General features: G+C 37.8%; 1 protein-coding gene across 2 annotated transcripts in view; it reads left to right on the plus strand.

Moving 5' to 3' along the window:
* Positions 1-7,494: 7,494 nt before the first annotated feature.
* Positions 7,495-22,675, plus strand: part of LRRK2 (leucine rich repeat kinase 2) — an 83,441-nt gene continuing 68,260 nt past the window's right edge. For both annotated transcript variants that reach the window (XR_003399826.1, XM_026862362.1), the window contains exons 1-6: positions 7,495-7,601; positions 11,892-11,980; positions 13,866-14,000; positions 15,662-15,796; positions 19,263-19,394; positions 22,226-22,345. Coding sequence is in view for 1 of the 2 variants with exons in the window: in XM_026862362.1 (XP_026718163.1) it covers positions 7,495-7,601; positions 11,892-11,980; positions 13,866-14,000; positions 15,662-15,796; positions 19,263-19,394; positions 22,226-22,345 (718 nt within the window). In the remaining variant the exon portion in view is untranslated. The remainder of the gene's footprint in view (positions 7,602-11,891; positions 11,981-13,865; positions 14,001-15,661; positions 15,797-19,262; positions 19,395-22,225; positions 22,346-22,675) is intronic.

The raw sequence follows: 22,675 nt of genomic DNA on the forward strand, positions 1-22,675 counted from the left end.
TCCCCCACGGGGCCACAAGTCCTGCCAGAAACCTGCTCCAGCGTGGGCTCCTCTCTCCATGGGTCTCAGGTCCTGCCAGGAGCCTGCTCCAGCGTGGGCTTCCCACGGGGTCACAGCCTCCGTCAGGCATCCACTGCTCTGGTGTGGGGCCCTCCCCAGGCTGCAGGTGGAGATCTGCTCCTCCGTTCCCCTTCCTGGGCACAGGGCACAGCTGCCTCACCATGGGCTGCCCACAGGCTGGGGGGAACCTCTGCTCCGGGCCTGGAGCACCTCCTGCCCTCCTGCTTCACTGACGTGGGTGTCTGCAGAGTTGTTTCTCTCACATATTCTCACTCCTGTGCTATTGCACAGGTTGCCCCCCCCACCCCGGCTCTTCTTAAATACGTTATCCCAGAGGCACTAAGACCATCACTGATGGGCTCAGCCTTGGCCAGCAGCGGGTCCACCTTGAAGCCAGCTGGCATTGGCTCTATTGGACATGGGGGAAGCTTCTAGCAGCTTCTCACCGAAGCCACTCCTATAGCCCCACCACCACCACCAAAACCCTATCATACAAACCCAGTACAACTTCTTTTTGTTTATAGTACTGTCTAAGCTCATACATTTGTATAATTTGCTTTCCCTGTCTCTTGTGCTTTCCATAGGGACATCTGTCATCCATGTAAAAAACAAAAGTTACCATCTTGTTACTGACTACCAGCTGAAAAAAATTCAACAACAGAGGAATCTTGAAGTAGTAAATATAGATCTGACTGCTCAATTTTTATATTGCATAATGCTGCCAAAACCCCATTACATATATACGTGATGAAACCAGGCATAATGCAGAAGTGATTGCACTAAGTATATAGACATCAACATTCAGTCATTACAATAACTTAGTGAATCCTAACGATGCTGTGAATATTAAAGCTCAGCTTTAACAAAGTGTGTTCGACAGCCTCATTCCAAGCTCTGTACAAGAAAAACACCCAGTGAGATAAGGATGCTACTTTTTCACTAAAATTAGGTGACAAATAAGCACAAATATGAACACCTGAGAGTTAAAATGACAACGATCAAGGTAAAATCCAAACATTCACATTGTTCTATATTCTCTCTACAAGCCAAATCACAGTCTTCAAGTTATGTTTAATATTTCACATAGCTCCACAGTACCTCAAAGTGTTCATAAACCAGAGCAAGAAAAAGCAGTGTGGCCTAAACCCACAGGAATGCCATTGATAGTGCCACCACCAAGCAGTAAGGACCCTGTTCATTTGAACAAGTGTCATAACTCCAGGGATCTCTGATTTCATGCAGTTTTCCAGTTGTGATACAGAAGTGCAAAAGCAGGAGGTAGACATCTGTTCTTATTCATTCCTAGACAGAAAATTTGTTAGTCTCCGCTATGTTAGCGTGTCATGTCCTTATATCTGTCTAGATGGTTGCACATCAGAGATTACTTAATGAGTATTAGCAGTCCCATCTAAGAAATCAAAAATCAGGTCAGTCCAAACTGGGTAGCTACCTACCAATCTCATCGAAAACAAAAAGAAGAAATAACTCTTTTATACCCGAAGCACCCAGCCTCAAGAACAGAGCAGCTGCTGCTGAAATCTGTCAGATTTCATAAAAAACATGAAAAGCAAACCTCAAGTGAACACAAGTGCTTGTAAGTGAAAGTCATCTGGAATAAGGGAGATAGAGCGACAACAAAACCCCTCGATGCCTAATTAGGATGCTGAAGAAATTGCAGTTGAGATCTCTCTTAAGAGACTGAAGTCTTTTAAAGTATAAATCAAGGTTACATTTTATCTCTAACCTGTGCTTTCGCTTTCCACTTATCTATCCAATGCCCTGGCCTTAAGCTTGCTAAGCAGTTGATGGCTGGGACAGAGCTGACCAGAAAAGAACTAACACAGAAAAAGCTCTAATAACAGAAAACCAGAAACTATCAAATACACATAATCTGAAGTGGTCTGTATCCAGCAGTTAGAAAAATCAACATATTTCAGGTTAAAGGCCTGGTCCCCAATTTTCCTTAAAGAAATCCAAAACTTTTTTCAACTTATATTCACTGAAACTCTAATACATAACTTGCACATGTGCATTCTTACATAAACCACAACACAAAGAAGTCCAGAGCAGTACAGCTGCTCTGCTAAATGTACAAAATAGCCAAATTCAGTTTAAGATTTTAAAATTGTATTGAAATGAATTTATCAGTATCACTAGTAACTTGCAACTGGAATTTTCCATCTGTATAAAGACTGACCTTTAAAAGTGTTTTGCTGAAGTCTGGTAACAGCTACAGCTTTGCAGGTACTGGAGAACCCTGATTACTGATACAATCTGAATTTTGTATTCATACCATTTGCAAGAATTTAAAAGAATCTTGTCAGTACTGCAGAAAGGCAGCAATAAGGCTTTAGATCTAGAAAATAAATTCAGTTTCTCTGCACTTGAATCACTGTTTCTGCAGAAAGGAAAAACATGTTTCAAGTGAAACTAATCCATTTAATTCAACTAATTTTTGTTTTAGTCCAGATGCAACACATTCCATATGTTTCAAACTATGAGTCACTATTTCATAAAACCATCTCATTTTCATACTTGTTTTCTAGTGCTTCAGGAGGGGAGAAACTAGCTCACCATTTAACAAGCACAGTCCTAGTTAACAGGCTATAATTGGAAGGCCAAGACAATAGTTCTTTATGCACAAAAACCTAAGAAACACTGAATGAAGACAAGAGCAACATAGAAGCTTTAAGACCAATACACCAACAGACTAGAGGGAGGACCATGTGACTTCAAAGCATTAATAAACAGCTTCTTAAAATTTATTTTGAGAAAGTGACCTGTAAGTCAGCTATTTAATGAACATGATGCATCTCTCTCAAGCAAACATTACAATCTAAACAAAAGCTTCCAGTAAATCCATACTCCTGCCACATCCTCCAAAAAGTATTTGTTTAAAGAAGTCCCATTCAACTGAAGAGTTTATTCCCTTAATACCTCCATAAGGTATATGCAAGTTCTTTATGTAACATAGTCTACTGATTCTACCTTCTTAATCAATAATTATTTTAAGAAGTGATTGCTACTCTCCTACCTACACATCACTGTCTTAGAAGGGCAGCAGAGGTACCAGAAATATTGCCAGACCTCAGAAAGATTGCATCAACCACAAATGAAGCAACGAATCCACAGAGGAAGAGAACCTTCCTATCTTGTATCCAAACAGCAACCGCTCACTGCAAGGCTTGAAAGAACTTTAACTTCCAAGTACAACAAAGGTTAGTTTTAAACAAAACCGCAGACTAGAGTCCACAAGGCCAAAGCACTCATGAGCAGAGAGGGCATACCGCCCTCAGGTAAGGTGAGCTACAGCTCCGCCTCAGCTGCCCCACATCAGCCTTACAAGCGCAGCTCCCCTTCCATCTTCCCTGGCTCCTCACAGGCGCCGGACACAGGGCTGACAACCCCCAACACCACACGAGGCAAGGAGGCGCCCCCCCTGCTGCGGGAGCTGCTCACTGGCAACATTCCGGGCTACAGCTGCTTTTTCTCTCCTCCCCTACCCAGCAGGGCACTATGTATCTACGCTTTCTTCCTCACCCACACCGGAAAGCCAAGGCAACCCGCTTCCCTCATCGCCCAGTCTCTCCCCCCAGCTCCCCTCTCCGACCACCACCGCCGCCTCAGCCCCCCTCCCGACCCTTTTATAGCGTAGAAAAGCGCGACGGGGCGGAACCTAGGCTCCAGCTCTGCGACTCTGTTGGACAGCTGTGTTGTCAATCACCGGAAGCGGGCGCGTTGCCAGCGTGCCTGGCCCCTCGGCCCGGTTCTTGCGCGATCGACGTGGGCGCCCCCTAGCAGGCATATATTAAATTTCTGACTATGTTATGCTTGAAGGATGTTTATAAGCTCCAGATTTCTGTGCAGCTCACTCAATTTTATTTTTTAAGCCCATTTGTATGGTTATAATACTTTTGCATCTTTTACTTTTTTCAATTCAACTAGAAGACAAAACATTAATTATATCACAAATGCCTCTTAAATAGTATATTTTAAGGAGTTTTCTATATAGTAGACCTTAGCTGGAAGTCAAAAGCATAAAATTCAGATTAAAATATGGAATTGTATTTGTGTGGTGATTAATCTGGAATAACAGTGACCTCAGGTTTCCTTTGGAGACTAAATATTTGTGCAGTCTAACGTTTTAACTTATTTTTACTATTCAATTGTAAAATCATTAAGAAATACAGAAGCATGACTCAGCAGTTATTTTCAGCATAAAGCATATTACATATATAACGATTTACAAAACCACTGGCTAGAAGTTTAGACTAGGAAGTAAAAAATACATATTCCAACCCCAACCAGGTCTGAAAGGACAGCACAAGACTCTCATAAGTTCATAAGAAAGATGGTGATTGTTTAATTTTCACTTTAAGCATGTGAAAACATCTCGCTCTGATTTAATACAGACTTTTAAAATGTGTTTTAATCTTCTGTCTGCCTACATTTGCAGTCCTACAGTGTTTCAGTTTAGGAGTTTTGCAGCTCCTTTGCATTACTACATTGTATTGAAGTGTGAAATTCATGGTCAATGCAAAGCTCAAATCCTGTTCCTCCTAAAATATCATAGGCTCTTCCTTCACATTCAGTTCTGATATTTACAAACATCCACAATATGTTAGTAGAGCTCTGTCTTCTTGCTTCATTAACAGCAGTTTGTTTGCAGTCTTTCTGAATACACAATTCTTACTTTGTGGCAGTGTTGGAGTAATGTAGTCCCGATTTCAGTGCGGTCTCTTTACACTGCTAATGAATTTTCGTTGAATAAATGGATTAATCAACCTCTTTTTCTTTTGACATTGTAATAAAATTGACTCACATAAGAGAATAAACACAGTAAAGAGGCATAGCTGAAGTGAGGATTATCTTTCCCTCCCCTCCTTAACTGGTTACAAAGCATCACATTGTGCTGCTAATTTGCTTAATAGATCAGTACTGCAAGTACCCGTGCAAGTCATACTACAGGCATAAACACTGCAAGCTTCTTTAGAAGTAGAAAGGTACTGAGCTGGAATGTCAATAGTGCCTTAAAGTAAAATAGATATCTTTAATTAAATATGGTAGTTTCTTTCTGCAATTACTCTGACAGTGATTGGAGCAGCTTAGAAACTCTAGAGCAAAATATGTTTACACGTGACTAAAGAGCAGTCCAGCAGAGCTTTATTGTCTCATGAAGAAGGCGTGACCTAATGTAGTATAAATTCATTGCATGCCAGAAATGAGAAGGGTCTGATTTAAAAATAACAGAGTTTCAGTGCTGCCACCAACTGTTTCTGTGTATTGAGACCTGTTTAAGTGTTTATAAGAACATCTTTATTTACTTTTTTTTTTCTTTCCCTGTAACCTTGAGGATTCTGTTACTTAAAAGGCCCTTACTTTCTTACATAATTATTAAACAGATAATAAGCTCTCTGTTTTCTCAGGTTGTGATTTTAATATTGCAAATTAGACCACATGTCAGCAGGTCAGAGTTTCCATTGGTCTTCTCTGGATCCACCATTCTTATAAATGTTTGTCAGTATTTGGAGCCACAACAATCCAAATAAAAGTGCTTAATGGAAATATGGTTTTCATCAGAAACAGTGTTATTAGAAAAAGGAATTTTCCAAAGTCATTAACCTAATTTTCATGAAGTTCTAAATTTTACAAGAACAATTAGTGTGGCATGAAGTGGGACTTTTAAAATAAAATCTTTTCTAAGCAATACACAGTGTATGAATTAACAGTTACCTCTACAACGTCTTTGCCATGCTAATTTGAAATTTGTACTTGATTGACTGTCACTGCTAAACTCTGTTTTGCTTGGAACATGGAAAATTAGGTAATTACATATCCTCATCTTGGGGATGACCAATGGTTTCTAAGACTATTCTTTGCACCTATGTTTAGTCAGGACTCAGTTACATAGACTAGCCTAATCTTCCTGAATGTTCACAGTAATTGGTTTGCGACTCATGTAGAGCAAGCCAGCTTGCTATCCAAGCAAGAGAAGGCAATGGAAGTTGGCTCGTGGTCAAGCTCAATCTGCAGACATTAAGGTTGTAATTGATTTAAAACATTTGGCTCTGCAAATCTAACATGAAACACAAACAAAACTACTGCAGATAGTATGAGCATACCTCCATGTAACCAAGTGTGTGAAAAATAAAAGCAGAATTCTAGTTCCCAGGGAGCTACATCACCTTTTTGAAACTTGCCAAAGCTGTCATGAAAGCTGTCCAGATTCAAGCCTATGCTGTTCCTATGGGTGTCTCTACACTACCAGACTTAAAATTTCATGTCTCTAAGTCTTGCAAACTGCAGGGTTAGAGATCATGCACTTTCCATGAACTTAGCTGTTAAACTCTTGGAGGTAGCCGTTTACAGTCCTGTTGTTGTCTGTCCTGTCTTGACCACTTTGCTTTACATAACTCTTCTGCTGAAAACTGATCCAGTTACACATACAGTTTTTGAGCCATGCTTAGGTTATCTTCTGTCTTGACCCTTTTCTTAAAGCACACAGCTTTTCTTAAAGCCTACTTCCACCTTTTTTTTTTTTTTCATTTATATGGCCAATGAAACTTTTGTGCCTTGTTTTAACCTTTTTGTAAATGCTTCATCTTGACTTTTGATGTTTCTCAGTTCACTTCTGCTTCAATACAGCAAGATTTTCTTGCTCATCAGTTAATCCTTTGTACAGATTTTGCTTATTGCATCCTCACTAAAGCCCATTCAATCATCTCAGTCTGCAGGCATTCATAATAGAGCAGATTTCTCCAATACAGAAGACCAGAGAGGGGCGATTTTTGGTTTTGGCATTATTTAGAGATGTTTGAAAGTCAACAAATTTGCATAGGATAGAGCAGGTAGCTATTAAGAATAAATATATTGTTTTTAATTCATGATCATTCCTTATCATCTCAAAACTTTCACTGCCTTCATTACATTTTGAAAGCACACGGTACTGAGGATTGATGGTGAGAATATTAAATATTTGGTATTGTTTAGGCATCTCATCCCCATTTAAAACATTGGACACCTTTAAAAACCTATCTTTTCTCCTTATAATTTCCAATTAAATGGCAAATCCTTATGGAAACACCCATTTTTCAGTAATATGCAGTGGTCCTCTCTGGCCCATGATGACATACTATGGATCACATCATATTTTTCTCTCTGTCAGCATCTCTTTTAACCATGTGTACTTTATGCTCAAGCAGTGCTGAAGCACACTGAGTGATCTATTGTATTCAGAATCATTAGAATATCAGTTTTATCTCTGTCTTTTAACTTTTTATGTCATTTGTCTTGTCTTGTGTTAATTATCTCTTATTGATATAACTAGATAACTTTTCAGAACATCTGTCTTCCAAAAGCCAACAATATTAGAGGACAACATTGAAGTTCCAAACAGAGTATCTGTTCTAAAATAGCTGCATTTTTGTTTTACAGATGGGTTGGTCACTTCTTTGTAAATTAATAGAAATTTGTCCAAGTACTCTACAGAACATAGCTCCTAAGGATGTTGGGAAGGACTGGGAAGTACTGGGTGTTCACCAGTAAGTATTTTGTATGCAAAGATTCTTCCAGAATGCTTGGTTATCATGGCAGTGTATATATGCAATGAAATGTATGAAGTTATTACATCAGCTTCTAAATGGTTGAAGACTCATGCAAGCAGGAATCTTATCTGTGTGTATAAATACCTGATAGAGAAATTAAAGGATACTGAGCCAGGCTCTTCTCAGTGATGCCAGTGACAGGATGAGAAGCAATGGGCACAAGTTGAAATACAGGAAATTCCACGTAAACATGAAAAAAATAACCCAAGTAAACTTTTTAAAAATTATTTTTGTTGTGAGGTTTATTGGAACAAGTTACCCAGACAGCTTGTAAAGTCTCAAGCCTTACAGATATTCAGAACTGGGCTGGTCCTGGCCCTGAGCTGTAGTTGACCCTGCTTTGGGCAGGGAAGTTGAAGTAGGAGACCCCCAGAGGTTCTTGCCAGTCTCAGCAATGCTGGGATTCTGTGGTTCTCAAGGTCTTCCATTTTAATAGATAGATGCAGTATTACCCACATGGTTGTGTGTGTTTATGTGTGTTCTTTCCGAATGTGAAGAATTATATCCACAAGCCTAAAGTATAAATCAAGAAGAGTCAGTGGACACAATTACCTTCAGAGAGGATGGTTCATTCTATTTTTTTAGTAAGTTATCCTTGAGAAAATTGTGGCTTGAACTTGCATATCTCTGCCATTAACCATCAAGGGACCCTAAGCAACTGGTTTCTGGATGGCTGTGGTTAGATGGGATGAAAACCCACATAGGTTAGCTCTGTAGTTGTTCACAGCACAAATGCTGATTGTAGATGTAGACATGATACAAATGGGGAAGAAGGGCTTGGTTTGGTGTTCTGTCACTTGGACAGATTGCCTCGTTCAGGGCTGATAATGACAGCAAGAAGCTATGGCCTTACAACTCCCCTAGTGAATCTGCCTCTGCCTTTCTAGTCTTTACCACACTCTTCCTACAAAGGTTGCTGTAAGATCATTTGCATGAAGATACAGCTTGGTTTTTGAGGGGTTTTGGTTGTTTGATTGGTTAACAGTGGCTAGGGTACATGGTCAGTAGGGGAATGAACTCCCTTGAAAGAAGTGTTGGCAATTTTTGTCGGAATGCATATTTTGGTTGCTTTTATGAGCAAGAAATAACTGAGCCAAAGCTGTACAAGCTAGTTATGATTTCTTTGGCAGCTTAAAGGCTTATTAATTGACAGAGAGTTATTCTGAGAGCTAGAGATATTGTTGTTCAGTCTTGGGTCCCAGCAAATTTACTCTTTTGGGGCTGATCTTTCCCATAGCCTCCTCAGAGCCCTTGTGGTGTGTGCAGTTGAACAAAACATCCTTTTCAAACTCAAACCTCACTAAAGATCTGATGATAACATTGCTGTACATGATGCCTTCCCACTACCAATATTTTAGCCAAGTGTGTATTCCTGTTTGATGTCTTGACAGTTTTCCTTGCTGAGGAGAAACTGGTTCTTAGTGGAGGAGTGGACTCAGACATTTCTATCAGTGCCAAAGGCAAAGCAAGCCACCTAAATTATATCTAAGGTTCCTTGTGGGTGGACTGGACTAGTAATGCAGTGCATCAACACAATTTTGACTGTATGCTGTTTGCAGCAAAGCAGGAAACAGTTATGGTAGAGAAGAAAAGGTCATATTTTTTTGCAAGAGATTTTCACTTTTGTGTGCGTAGTTATTTTAGGAGAAAAGAAATCTTAAGATAGAAAAAAATATTTGTTTCTTATCTCTCAACCATGAGCCAACTTGACCACATTACAGCCAAATTTACAAACAGTAGTTTGGTATTGATTTAGGTGTTCTTGATAGACAGTGTGATAAATAATTAAATAGTTACTGTCACTGTGAGGAGAAAGGAAGGAAGTTCCTTCAGTGTATTTCTGTCTTTTCTACAAGCTCAAAGAGACTTTATGAGAGGTTTTATAATCTCTTACATTAAACTCTTATATAGTAGATGAGGTTTAAAGTATTTTACTCCCTCACTCTTGATTATACTTGAAATGAGATGGTAGATGCAGGGAATTTTCTCCTTGTATTAGACATACTTCAGTGTGTGATTATTTTACCCTGCACTATACTGAGCCAGCTCACATCTTTATATATCAGCACTTGCCTGAAGCAGGTCACCCTCTATAAAATGCCCTCTTCCCAAAGCAGATTTCCTTTCCCCCAGCAGAAATTCTGAGTCGTTGGTAGACAAGGGAGAGATATTTAATGGCTTTGGAGCCTTTGATAACTCAGTGGAGTTTTCTATACATGCAGGGTGTAAGTAGTAAGGAAGTCTAAGCCACAGTTACTTATGGAGCAGAGAGGTGAAGGAATCTTCACCCCATGTACAGTTTATACACATACATGCATGTGCACACACACCTGCAACCACACAATAAAATGCATTAGGAATGCTTAGAGACTAGAACACTGTAATCATGAGGTGAAAGCAGATTTAAGGGTTAGAGTAGCTCTTTGTTTTCCTTGATTCATCGCCCTACAACTTAGTCCATACATGTGGGCTCTGTCCTTGGACAAGTATTTGCCTCAGGACTGAAAACACAAATACTATCCTTGTCTGTAGATGTGTAAGTCTAAAATGTGCATACAGAAGTTTCAGTGAGGTATCCTCAGTTTAAAAAAAAAACCAAACCTGCATAAACTGGATTTTATTTTCTATTCTTAAGATCATCCCACATGGTGTTCTGACTAGCCCTAGATTTTAGTAGCGGTTTTGTGTTCACGAAGGTATAAAGATGTAAGCAAGACATGGTTTATATGAACAGACACGGTATCTTTTATTAGACTAACACTGTTAGAATTTCCTGTCTTGCAAAAGATAAAGGGTATTATATCTCCCATCAACTTTACCTCTTATGTGTACTTTGGTCATCATACCTACAACACTAGTGCTACAACAGAGGAAAGAGAAAATAGCAACATCATAGTATGAATGGAAAAGAAATAAACCAGTGATACATGCATTCTAGCTTATAAAGTTAGACTTCAGAAGGCAAACAACATCATTGCTAGAGCTGGGAAATGAAATCTGGATAAAACTTCTAAGTGCTGCTTTTTGTTTTTCAAGACAGGTCAAGAATACCTATTAAGGTATTGCAAACTACTACACAATTCATTTTTATTATATATTACATATACAAAGACTCACATTTTAAGATTATTAAGATTGCAAAGTCAAGATCTCCAAAATCATGAAAAGAAAAATATGAAGGTTTCTTTGTGGGATTTTTTTGTGTGAGTCTATCAATATTTATTTAGTTTTTAATTACACAACCGGCGGGGGTTCCCTCATTTGAGGTATGCTTCATTCAGTGCAAAATCAATGCTTATTTATCTTCTGTCATCAGCATCATTCGGTATTTGGCCCACTGCCTTATTTACTGTACATTAATGATACCTTATGTGAAAACTGGTCTATTTATTTTCTTCTCGGCTTTTCTTAGGGCTCATCAGTATTATCTAGAGCTTTTAAAATTTTCTTGGTGTTATGGATTTGTGGTCACTGTTTTACAGATGGTAATTTGAGCAAAATATGTTAAAAGTATCAGCTGATTGATACACACACTGAATTTTTCAGAGTAGTTATCATTGTTTGGCTCTCTTTCTTTTAAATATTCAACTTTGGTTGACTCTGATGCAGCATTTGAGAAGTTAATGTCCCTGGTTCTCAAGTTGAGCCACCTAGAAAAGAAGAGGTATACAACTGGCAGTCTATGAAATATTTATTTTTAGTGATTTGTCCAGCATCACGAGTGCTGTATGGTGAATACTTAGATACTGTAGAGTCCTTCAAGATGCTGTTCAAGTTCTTAGCTGGGAAACTGCTACTTCTTTTCCAGCAAACCCAGAACTGTTCACTGTAACTTAACTCTTGCAAGAAACAGGACAGTGCCATATTGTCCATGGGCTGCTGCGCTCCACAACCATGGTTTCTGTAGAGTAAACCCATTCTGAAATGAAGCTTGTTCCCTGTAGAATTAATACATATAATTAGTTTTTTTAAAAAGTAAAATTGATATATTATGCATAATTATTTTAATAAAGTATAAAAAATAGTTAAATTGCCAACATTATTTCATTACTAACTTAACCCTTGAATTGAAATAAAAGTTTTTATTAAAAAAGACTAAGGAGCTTTTTAAGCTTTTGCTAATTTCTGTAAGTGTTTTTGTTTTTAAAGTGAATGTTTGATAAAATTTTGTGTATGTTAATACTTCTTCAGCTGTAACTTTTTTTTTCCTTTTTTTTTAATTTTTAGGCAGATTCTTAAAATGCTTACAGTCCACAAAGGAAATATAAATCTCTCAGTAATAGGACTGAAAGCATTAAATCTACTCCTCATGTCAGGTATTTTGTGTTTTACTCTCCTACTTTGTCTAAGCCTTTAAAATACAGAACTGTGCTATAAAGTGCGTGACTGTATGAGTCGGGCCCGATTTTTTTTCTGGTTTATTCTGTAAAATCACTTGTTATTTGTAGTTGTATACAAAATAATAAAGAGTACTGCTTTGCACCTTTTTTACCCATGTGGAAGGGATTCTCCAGATTGCAAGGTTGTGAAGAACATGACCGATTAATTTTCCCAACTTGTTATTAGCATAGACACAAATACTTGCTGTTAATTAGTTAAGTAAAATAAATAAGAGCTTATTTTTTCTTACCAAAGTGTAAACTTCATGACATTCTGACTTGCTTCCTTAGTACTGGTTAATACTTTTGAAAACAGTAAATCATCTCTGACATTTCTGTTACTCTGCTCTGCAGAGACCTGATTTTACCAGGTGCTGAGGATTTTTCACATGGTGCCGAGATTCTTGATCTTCTGTTGAAATTAGACCCCTAAGAGAGAGATTCAACTATTTTTATCTGAACTAGCATATAATATTAGCAATTATTATTAGAATAGGAATGTTTCCATTGATTTTAACGGGCTTTGGAATCAGCCTTATTTACAAACTAAGGATTAGGCTTGATTAGTTCAAGCTAATCCAGCTGTCCAAGCTTCTGCTGTAGGCAATAGAGTGAGGCAGGCCCTTTCAGGGGATGATTCATGCTATTCATTTGCCAGTTACGTCTTGAACATGTTTTCCTCTCCCTTTTGATTGTCAAGAGGTCTGGAGGACTAGAGACTTTTTGTATACTGAAGTTGGATAATACAGGTCTCCTTATAAGGCATTACACTGTGATTAATAATAATAGCAACATCTGGCTACTCGTGAGTAACTTTAACCAGCAGTTTCTTTCTTTTAGTTGTGAAGTATCATAAAGGTCCTGAACTGTTGACTGTATATTCTGTAACAGTTTATTCCTGACTGCAACTCTTCTTCTCAGCAGTTGATTAAACAAACTTAAACTCTCATTTCAGCTACCTTACTTCAGGAAAATATTTGAAATTGTACCTTGTCAGAAAAATCTCTTGCTATTCTTTATTTCTGTATGTCTGTAAGCTTGAACTGCGCTATAGCTGGAGCTGACAGGACAGTGTGAATGCCATATAGAAAGATCTTCTCTTAAAAAGAAAAGAAAAAAAAAAAAGACACAAAAAAACCAGCTGCATCTGAAACACTGGAACAGGCAATAAGGATTCTATTATTATTGCTGTAAGCTTGAAAAATTGTCATGAATCTTTTCGCCTACAGATGCAATAGAGTAACATTTTTTAAAGATTTTTTTTTTTAATGCCATAAGAGCAACAGTGAGACTGGCTTTTTAGTTTGGTTTCAGGCTGAAGGAATGGCTGAGTGAGAATAGGGTTTCATGGTACAGATGGTCTGATTTCATAGTTCACTGTAGCTGACAGGTACATTACAAATCCCTTCTTGTTTTCCTCAGACAGTGTAGTCCTGACCTCTTTCTTCCACCAACCTTAATTCTTAGTGAAACTTTTCAGCTTGCTATGACTGCAAAAATGGGGATTTTTATGGGTCAGTTTTCTACCAGTTTAGTGAGTTGAACTGGCTCATTGGGGGGTCAGCAGTGTAAGGTGGGAGCAAGAGTGGAGAGGGGAAACTGTCTTTCTGGCAGTAATGTTTTGGAACATCTCACTTTTATTTTAAAATACTACCTTCAGAAATAACATATTCATGTCTTATACAAAAACCTGAATTTGAGTCATCAGAATAAATTTTAAAGGTAGTATGAAAGAATTTTGGATTTTAATGTGTAAGTACAGTGCTTCAATAAAAATGTTGAGAACTAATCAGTGTAACATGTAGTCTCTCTTGCTATTCAGATGAAATTGCTTTCCTGCTCTTGGAGGAAGAGGTGGATGTGTTTTCTTTGGTATTTAATGCCATGCACGCTTTCCCTAAAAATGAAGAGATCCAGCAACATGGATGTAAAGCATTACACAAACTTTTTGATAAAGGTATTTATGTTTTCTACTTTGTTAGATTAGAAAAATGTATAGGTTGGGAGGGGACTGCAAGTGTTTATTTAACTGCAGTAAATGAATTCTTGCATTCCAAATTCTGGTTTGTGTATTATATCTGTTCTTTGAATGAGTTAGCACAAAACAGGTTTTCCAAGTAATATCACAATTTTTGTAAATTTGAGCAATGGATATGAAATTTTCAAAAAATCAAAATGTCTCTTCATTTCTGACTTTAAACTGAACAGATAGGATTCAGTGTTAGTAACACTGGAACAAAGACATTTTAATTTTCAAAAAACAGGGTTGTTTATTTAAAGACTGGCAAATTTTAGTAACATGAATAATTCTAAAATAAAGCAAAGTGTTTGCACTTTAGAAAAATATGTGATTCTGCTTTTGAACCTGACAATGCTGAAAGATAAATATGTATCTGTGTGATAGTCCTATGTATCTTCTAAGAAATGACATCACTATATATATTGAATTTCTGCACAATTTTCAGAAACAGTGTGTGGGATGGCCAGAGGTTCCTTTGTTGTAGCAGCCTTGCTTTGCATTGGAGTTTCTTGCTTCAAAATAAATATTGAGAAATACTAGCACTACTATCAAGTCTGCTGTACTCCTTTGCTTCAAAGATGGTCTCCAAGTCTTTAGATTTTTTTTTCTTTCTGTCACCAGTTTACACTGCTTTTTCTAAGTCTTCCTCCCACACATGTGTGCCTGGAATTATATTCTTCCCCTCTTCCTCTCTCCTTAAATACTTTTGTCCTGCTGTGTTTTCTCTTCAGTCTCCACAAAAGTCTGTGCTGCTTAGATTTTCTGTGAATGCTTTTTATAAGTGCCTGATTTTACAGATATACAGACTACTGCATACCTTCTTGATGGCAGTGCTAATGTAACAAGTTCCTAGGCTGCCCCTGGCTACTTTTTCCTGCTTCTGAGCCTCTTGTCCAGACTCTGAGGCCTCTGAGCTTCTTCTCAGTTATTGTAATGTGAATGTTTGCCTAGCCTTAGCTTGAACCAGATTCAGAAAATGATTGTGCTTACAAAATTTAAAATGTGTCGTTCTTTTTCAACCTGGATTAGTTTCCTTATCTGGTTCATTGCATGGCCATGCAGTTATGTCAGCACAAATGACAGGGGGCAGGGATGGAAAAACCTTAAGCCATTATTACAATGAAAGTAAGATATTATTAAAGCATGACTGTAGTCTTTATGGAGCAAACTCCATTATCTAAAAGGTTGAGAATTGAAATAAAATCATGGAGTATGCAGAATGGCATTCCATCAAGTTGGTTTTACTGTATGATTAGTCTTTCCTTCACTTACATACTGTCTTGGTGAGGAATATCTGAAGTTCATTCTGTGAAAAAGACTAGAAGACTATTTTAAAAATACTAGTTCACAGGGGAGAATTTAAAAGTCAGAACTCAGTTACAGAAAGTGTAGGCAAGAAAAACATCTTTATAAAGTAGTTCAGTTTATAGTAAGAGGGGTCATAACTGTGGAAGATGGTATGTATGGAGAGTACCTTACTTCTGTGAAACATAAGAAATAAATATAAGGAAACTTCACAAAAACAGTTTTCTCATGTTGTACCAGGATATGAATTATCTTTTCAGAACTTACTTTATCTCTCTTGCTTTTCTATTTAGTTCCAGAAGAGCAGCTGGCTGAATTTGTTGAAAGCAAAGATCATATGATCATACTGAAAGTATTTAAAGAGTTTCCAGAGAAAGAAGAGGTGATTCTTCCTGCGCTTTATTCATTACATTCCTTAGCTGGTCCATGTAAGTGTATTATCAGAAATTCTTTTCAATTCTTCATCTCCCTTACTGTGCATCAGCTCACCTCCATTTGTGGTAATCTTTCACTAATTCTAAAAAAAAATCAATGAGAAATGGTTGGAAGCTGCCAGACAAATCACTTTTCTGATTTCTTTGGGAAATACTGATTTGTATTTTTTCATGGGAAATTTTCATAGTCAGCCATTCTGATAAAGCTGAAATCTTTCATAAAGAATGGAAACAGACTTTCTTCTGCTTGGAGTAAGTTCTAATGAAGATGCTCATCATGGTTGCAGAGGTCAGACTTCAAGACCCTGCCCTATCTTTCTTTAATGCTTGAAAAATAAGATATATTTATTGAGTAATTAATCTTCACTGAGTTTGGGTAGCAGGTAAGGAACACTGTTGACCAAAGCTGTTCCACAAGGGGAAAATCACCCACACAAATCCAATAGCCAGGGCTGACAGAAGGTGTCTGGGCTCAGACTCCCCACTCTGATCACGCAGTGGTGGCTGCAGTGAGGAGCACTGACAGCATGTACATGTTACAGAGTCTTATGGTGTTCTCAGGTATTGTGCAATAAAACTGGAAGAAAATGTCTTCATTATATCTTGTCTTCTGATAACAGTAGTCCCTGTTGTGTGCAAAATCAGGTCCTGAGAAATGTGCTTGATGATTTGTTTCAATTTGTTTACAGCAATTTGATCTTGTTGGCACAGAGGCAGTTTTTTCAGCTTCACAATTTTGTAGTCATAATTTTGGCAAGCATATAGAGCAGGGTCCTGTTCCCCATGTCTTCCATGAGGTATGTAATGTACTCTTGCAGACGTGATTCCTCACAAAGCCTTGCCCATACATCCTCTCTGGCTCTGTAGAAACCATGCTCGCCCCATGTATGCCACAAAACGAGAACTAGACTGGAGTGTCCCACATTTCATCAGACTCCAAGCATTTAGTTTCTGTTTCTCAAACTTATTGCTCTTCTAGTTTGTGTTAAAAAGTTAAGTATTCCTTGAGCCAGAAATAATTTTACCATACACCAGAAGTTACTGCCATTTTCTAAGGAAGAGGATGCCAGATTTTAAGTGGTTTTGATAATAGTAACTACTTGTACAAAGCATAAAAAGAGAAGGGTATGATAAAGACCTACTCTAAAGTTGGTATTTATTTTGAGTTAGTACTCTCATTTTTGATACAAAAGATTAAGAATATTGAGAGAAATAGAAATATCTTGCACATGAATGTGCAAAGTTAGACTACTTTTGCCAGCATTCATACACTTGCTCTGTGATATCCCACAATACCTGTAAGAAGATTAAGGCCACCATGGATAAAATGAAGGCCACCGTGGAGAAAATAATTCGCTTACTCGAAATATACACTCTATCTTAGTGAAATGATTGTCTCCCCGTACCCTGAAGTTCAAGTCTCTATTCCAAATGAGTTAGATCGAGGATTTGTACTTCACTATGCTCTCATTCACTAATATATATGTAGACTTTGCTCTAGCTCGTATGTCATGAGAAATTGAAGGGTAAGAGTTTATTCCAGTGCAGTCAAGAACTCTTTTAAATCTCAGTAGTTTAAATGGAATGAGGAAATGGCTTGCTGCCAACTCTCCTCCAGAGTCCATAGTGGGCTGATGGGTCACAGAACGTTAGCCATCTAAATGGGAGTCGCAGGCAGCCATCCAGGCTTTTTCTCTCTTTAATGGGGAGAAACAGTCACCTCAAGATAAAATTTACCTAACTGTAAGAGAGGTATCTGTTCAGGTGGGTTTAATCACCATACAGAGTGCTCAGATCTCTTCATCAGTTGTTGTGAGAACCTAGATGACAAAATTTTGGTGGTTAAGATTAAATGAGATCCATTCCGTCTCCTTTTCTCTAGCTTGCTTTGGGAAATGCTGGCTCCCTGGAAATGTGCCATTGCTTGGTTCTTGCAGGATTTAAACATGCAGTTAATTATGCTCTCTCTGTAATAAACAATTTCAGAATCTTCTGAATATTCTAATATGTTTGTAATTGTCACCTCTGAAATTAATTGTGAAGTGATGCAATACTGTTTTATGGAACATACCTTTAAAAAGGTGTTTTCACTTGAGAATGACATGAAAAAATCACTGTCATCTTAAAGCATTGTGAAAGGTACCTTCCTTCACTATAAACCAGAATACTTTAGAAATGCTTCCCACTCAGGTTTGCTTTTTCAGCTTACAGAGTATCATTATTTAATATTCTGAGATATATTATTTTGAAGATCTTCTGCTGCTTTAAAAAGTCTAATTACCTTTAATAATACAGTTGTGAATATCCGTCTTACATTGTATACAGGAAAGACAAGTTGTTAAAAGAATGATTAAGGAAGTTTATAGACCTCAGCAGAGTAATGCTAACACCCTTGGAGTCAGTGACAGGACTACTTTTCATTCACTGGGGTCAGGATTTTGTCAGAGATTTTGGGGGTTCATACTCTGTCTCATACCTGGATATACATATTACAAGGATGCCTTCATACACTGTGTTTTAACTGCCATGATGCCATTTTGCCTTAAATACTGCATGTGAGATCACTGTCCTCAGTAGGAAAGGACTCTGTCTTTATACTAGCCCGTGTGAATGTCCTGTTGGTTTCTATATCTGGCCTGTATAATAAGCAGTAAATAGGGTGAGGGTGGCCAAGCACTGGCACAGGTTGCTCAGAGGGGGCTGTGGAATCTCCAGCCTTGGAGATCCTCAGAAACCATCTGGCCATGGTCCTGGGCAGCCTGTGCTAGGTGGCCCTGCTGGAGCAGGGGAGCTGGATGAGATTACCTCGAGGTTCCTTCTAACCTCAACCATTCAGTGATTCTGTGAAATACAGAATTTGCAATGAATTTCAAAATATTGCAGGAGCATTAGATGAACATTTCTGTACCCTCAGTACATAATAGGTGTACAGTAGAACTAATTTAAATGAAAATAATAAGTTGCTAACTTGCCCCCTAAAAAAGGAAAACTTAGAAAAACGTGATTAAATCAAATAAATTACATCTGCTAGAAAAAAAAAAATTCTGAATTGCTTCTTAATTGTATGTTTCTGGGAATATTACTGAAATACTGTACAATGTTTACATGATCCCAGTCATTTTATAAGATTGAATTAATATTTATAAAGCAATTTGTTCAGCTTGAAGAAAATGGTACATAAGAATAGTTTGTGAGGAGGTTTCTGTTATATGGCCTGATACAGAATGGAACAAATCCATAAATGTTAACGTGGACTCTGAACTTAGTGATTTACTTCCAAGTGTTGGTAGTCATTAATGTCTTCTATAGCAATACCAAGAAAAAAAATGCCACCAGCTTTCTCTCAAGTTGCAAGGCGAAAACTGAAACATAGGCCCAGTTTTCTAAAGAAGTCTATTTAAATAAAGTCTGAATTAGAATCCAGTCAACATGGGGTTTTTTCTTCTGTTTCTTTCTTTAGCCACCAATGTTGAAGTGCTCATGTCTGGAAATGTTCGCTGCTACAATGTTATAGTGGAAATGATGAAAAGTTTCCCCAATAGTGAAACAGTTCAGGAAGTGAGTTGCTGTTTGTTGCATAAGCTTACATTGGGTAAGTTCACAAAGTTGTTCATAGTTGGCTTACTCTGACTCTGTAGGAGTTGGAGTGAACTGACAGTAAGTGTTACAGGCAACAAGAAAACTGCTATTCCAGTTAATCCTCAGGACAGTGTGCAGCTCCATGTCTCTAATGATGTAAACATGCTGACGCAGTCAATGTGGTATCCTTTTGTGTTAAACATTGGTAACAATGTCAGAAGCTGCCATAAAAGACTAGAGCAGGAAAAAAAAAACCAAAAAAACCAACAAAAAAACAAGACAAAAGAGTGTGAGAAGCACAAGATGAGAATGGGAGGTCAGACAGATCCCATTCTATATAAAGTTGCTATAGAAAGGAAGAACGTTCCTTTCCGATTTCTTTTTTGAAGTGGCAATGCTGAATTATGTGAGGAACAATTGGTGCTACTGAATTAACTGGGAGGTGTTCTCCAAGACTGTGTTTTTCCTCCTTGCAATGCATTTACCTTCAGAGACCTATGCTGCGTTCCTGCCCATCTGTGGGGCCTGTCTTGGGGCCCCTTATGCTGCAGCAGTGAAAGAACTGTTCCTGGACTTCCCTAGACTTGGGCAAAAGTACTTTGGTTGCTTACATGGGCTAGCGTCACATCAAGAGAAATGATGGCAATGTCAAAAAGAGATTTGTTGTGCCTCTTAGGAGCTCTGTGCTCTCTCTTGCAACTATAACAAGCTGATCTGAGCAGTCGCCCAGGACCATGTAATAGGAAGTTCAAATGAAAATAAATATCTTTTCCCCCTGCTGCATACAAAAAGACTGAGTAGCTGTCTGAGTAGCCCACACTCCATGGCAGATTCTTCATCAGGGACTCAGCCAAGGTCTTTCTCATGAGTTAGATTTCCTAATTCTTGCAGGTGATGGCCTGAAGCTACTGCAGATATTGGTACCAGTGCATGACTCTCCTTAATTCAGTCCCATCCTTTCACCATCTGTTTCCACTTCTTCATGCAGATAATGTAGAAAATACAGATCAAACCTGAATGCAACCCAGAGCAACTTCCAGTTCTGCTTCAGAAAGCCAAATAAAAATTTCAAGAAATAGTGGTGGCCACTGAGGTGGTATTTGCAGTTTTGTGGCAAGAGGTGATACTACCCTTGAATGGTTTCCTATGCAAGGCTAACTGAGGATAGGCAGGGAAACCAGGCACTTGTGGGGACACAGCAACTCTGCTGACATGCCTTGATCTTGCCGTAAGCACAACCAGCCTGTCTTCAGTCACACATTTGTCATGTGTATGCTGACCAACAAGTAAAGCAGCCACAAGATCCATTTCTTCTTTCAGCGTAGCAGATGCCCTTCATCTTAATAAGGAGCCACTTTGGAGAATTATGGGAAGAAGTGTCCACAGCACCACGGAGTTAGGAAAACAGATGTGAAATTGCTGGATGTTCCTGGAAACAGTCTGGTGATTTCCATATATCCAGTGTGGCTTCCCAAATTATTCCTATGGACACTGTCTTCCTAAATCCATGTTAACTGGCAGTGAAATGGTAAAGTCAGCATCTACTAGCTTCTAACATCACCATCATGTATTCTTGCTAATCTGGTAATGACTGTCCTAGATTTGACTGTCATCAGAATTTTAACTGACTGATACCTGTTTGGCCAGTCACAAGTCCAACATAATTACTCATCACATAGCCTAAGATTATTAATTTTGTAATATATTTACAAGAACATGCCATTTCCATTAAAACGTGGCAAGAAACAGCAATGCTTATATGACATGACCACACTACTGTGGAATAGGAGAAAAATACTCTTTCCAGTTGCACATGTAATAGGTGTTAAGGCCAGGGTTTTAGAGTGATGAATTTAGAAAGGACTTGCCTTGAAGTCTGTTCTTAAGCATTCTGTTAACTTGGTCTAATTGAACTGAATCCTAAAACATGGGAGAGGTACTTATCTTCTGGTGAAAAAACTAAACAAAGGTAGTCAGCACCTATAAGACTCAGGAACAGAACAGAGTGAAAGAAATGAGGTTAGCTTTTCTTCTGTATATAGTCATATCTTTGATGCTCAAATATGGGAGACTTCTTCATTTCATACCTCATCTGAAGGGTTTGAGAAACATTGATTCAGCTTTTAATCTGACCTTTCACATTGCTGGTGTGATTCTAATTTTTTATTAATCAAGAGTTGAACAAAATTGACTATCAAAATAGAAACCATAGCTATCAAACTGTATTTTACAAAGTGAGTGTTGTTGGTTTATTTTATGCATGAAACTTATTTTTACAACAAACAGAGAAGTTATTTTCATTTGCTTGATTTTTGCAGAATTCCTTATATTCAATCTATAATATAAAATTATGTATAGCCTGTAATAAAAGTTATGCTTTAGATATATTTACCATCAGAAAGTAGTTCTTTCTAGTATTCCAGAATGTATGTATTTTGTATTTATAATGCTGACCTTGATCTATTTAATGAGGTCAAAACCAGAGAGGAAAACGGGGTTAAACCACTTGCTTGATAGGATAAATCAAGTCATTGTAGGAATTCAAGACCAGAGCTGCATTTGTTTCCTGACAGGAAGTCTGCAAGCAGTAACACTGACTTATTTTTCTTATTTTGATCAGTGTGCTCTTTATTTTGCATTAAACCTCAATCTTTTGTCAAAAACCACAAAGAACCTAGATCTCAACTGGTTTTTATGCTCGATGTCTTCATATTTGTTTGACACAAATAAAACATCCAATGTTTGCTACACAATTTGTGCATTGTGTGCTGAGAAATTTATGTTAAATGCATGTAAAGCTCTAGATATGTGTTTATATTCATTTAGTATCTTGTGTATTTTCAGGAAATTTTTTCAATATCCTTGTATTACATAAAGTTCCAGAAGTCCTTGTGAAGGCTGTTAAAACATATTCTGAAAATGCGAAGTTACAAGCTGCAGCTCTCAGTTGTTTAGCTCTTCTAAGTGAGTAAATCTCTTTCTAAATACATAAATAACTTCATTCATCTGTCCACTTGTTAATTTTTTTATACTGGTAATTTCTTGTAATCTTTTTAAACTCCATTTCTTTAACATGAAAACCTCAGGCAGGGTAGCTTTGATAGAGCTAGATTTCCTGCATGCTTACAGTTTGCTGTTTTACTATGACATGGCTGTGTTTATATCATATGCCCAACATCTTCACAGTGTTCAGACCTGTTATGTTGACAGATCTTAACAAAGCAACCTGTTTGTTCGTAGACAAATATTGAATAATCCCTACTTAACATAAAATATCTAGAGATAGCAACATCA

Source organism: Athene cunicularia (assembly GCF_003259725.1).
Source record: "Athene cunicularia isolate RWA chromosome 1 unlocalized genomic scaffold, athCun1 chr1_part2, whole genome shotgun sequence".
Classification (NCBI taxonomy): domain Eukaryota; kingdom Metazoa; phylum Chordata; class Aves; order Strigiformes; family Strigidae; genus Athene; species Athene cunicularia.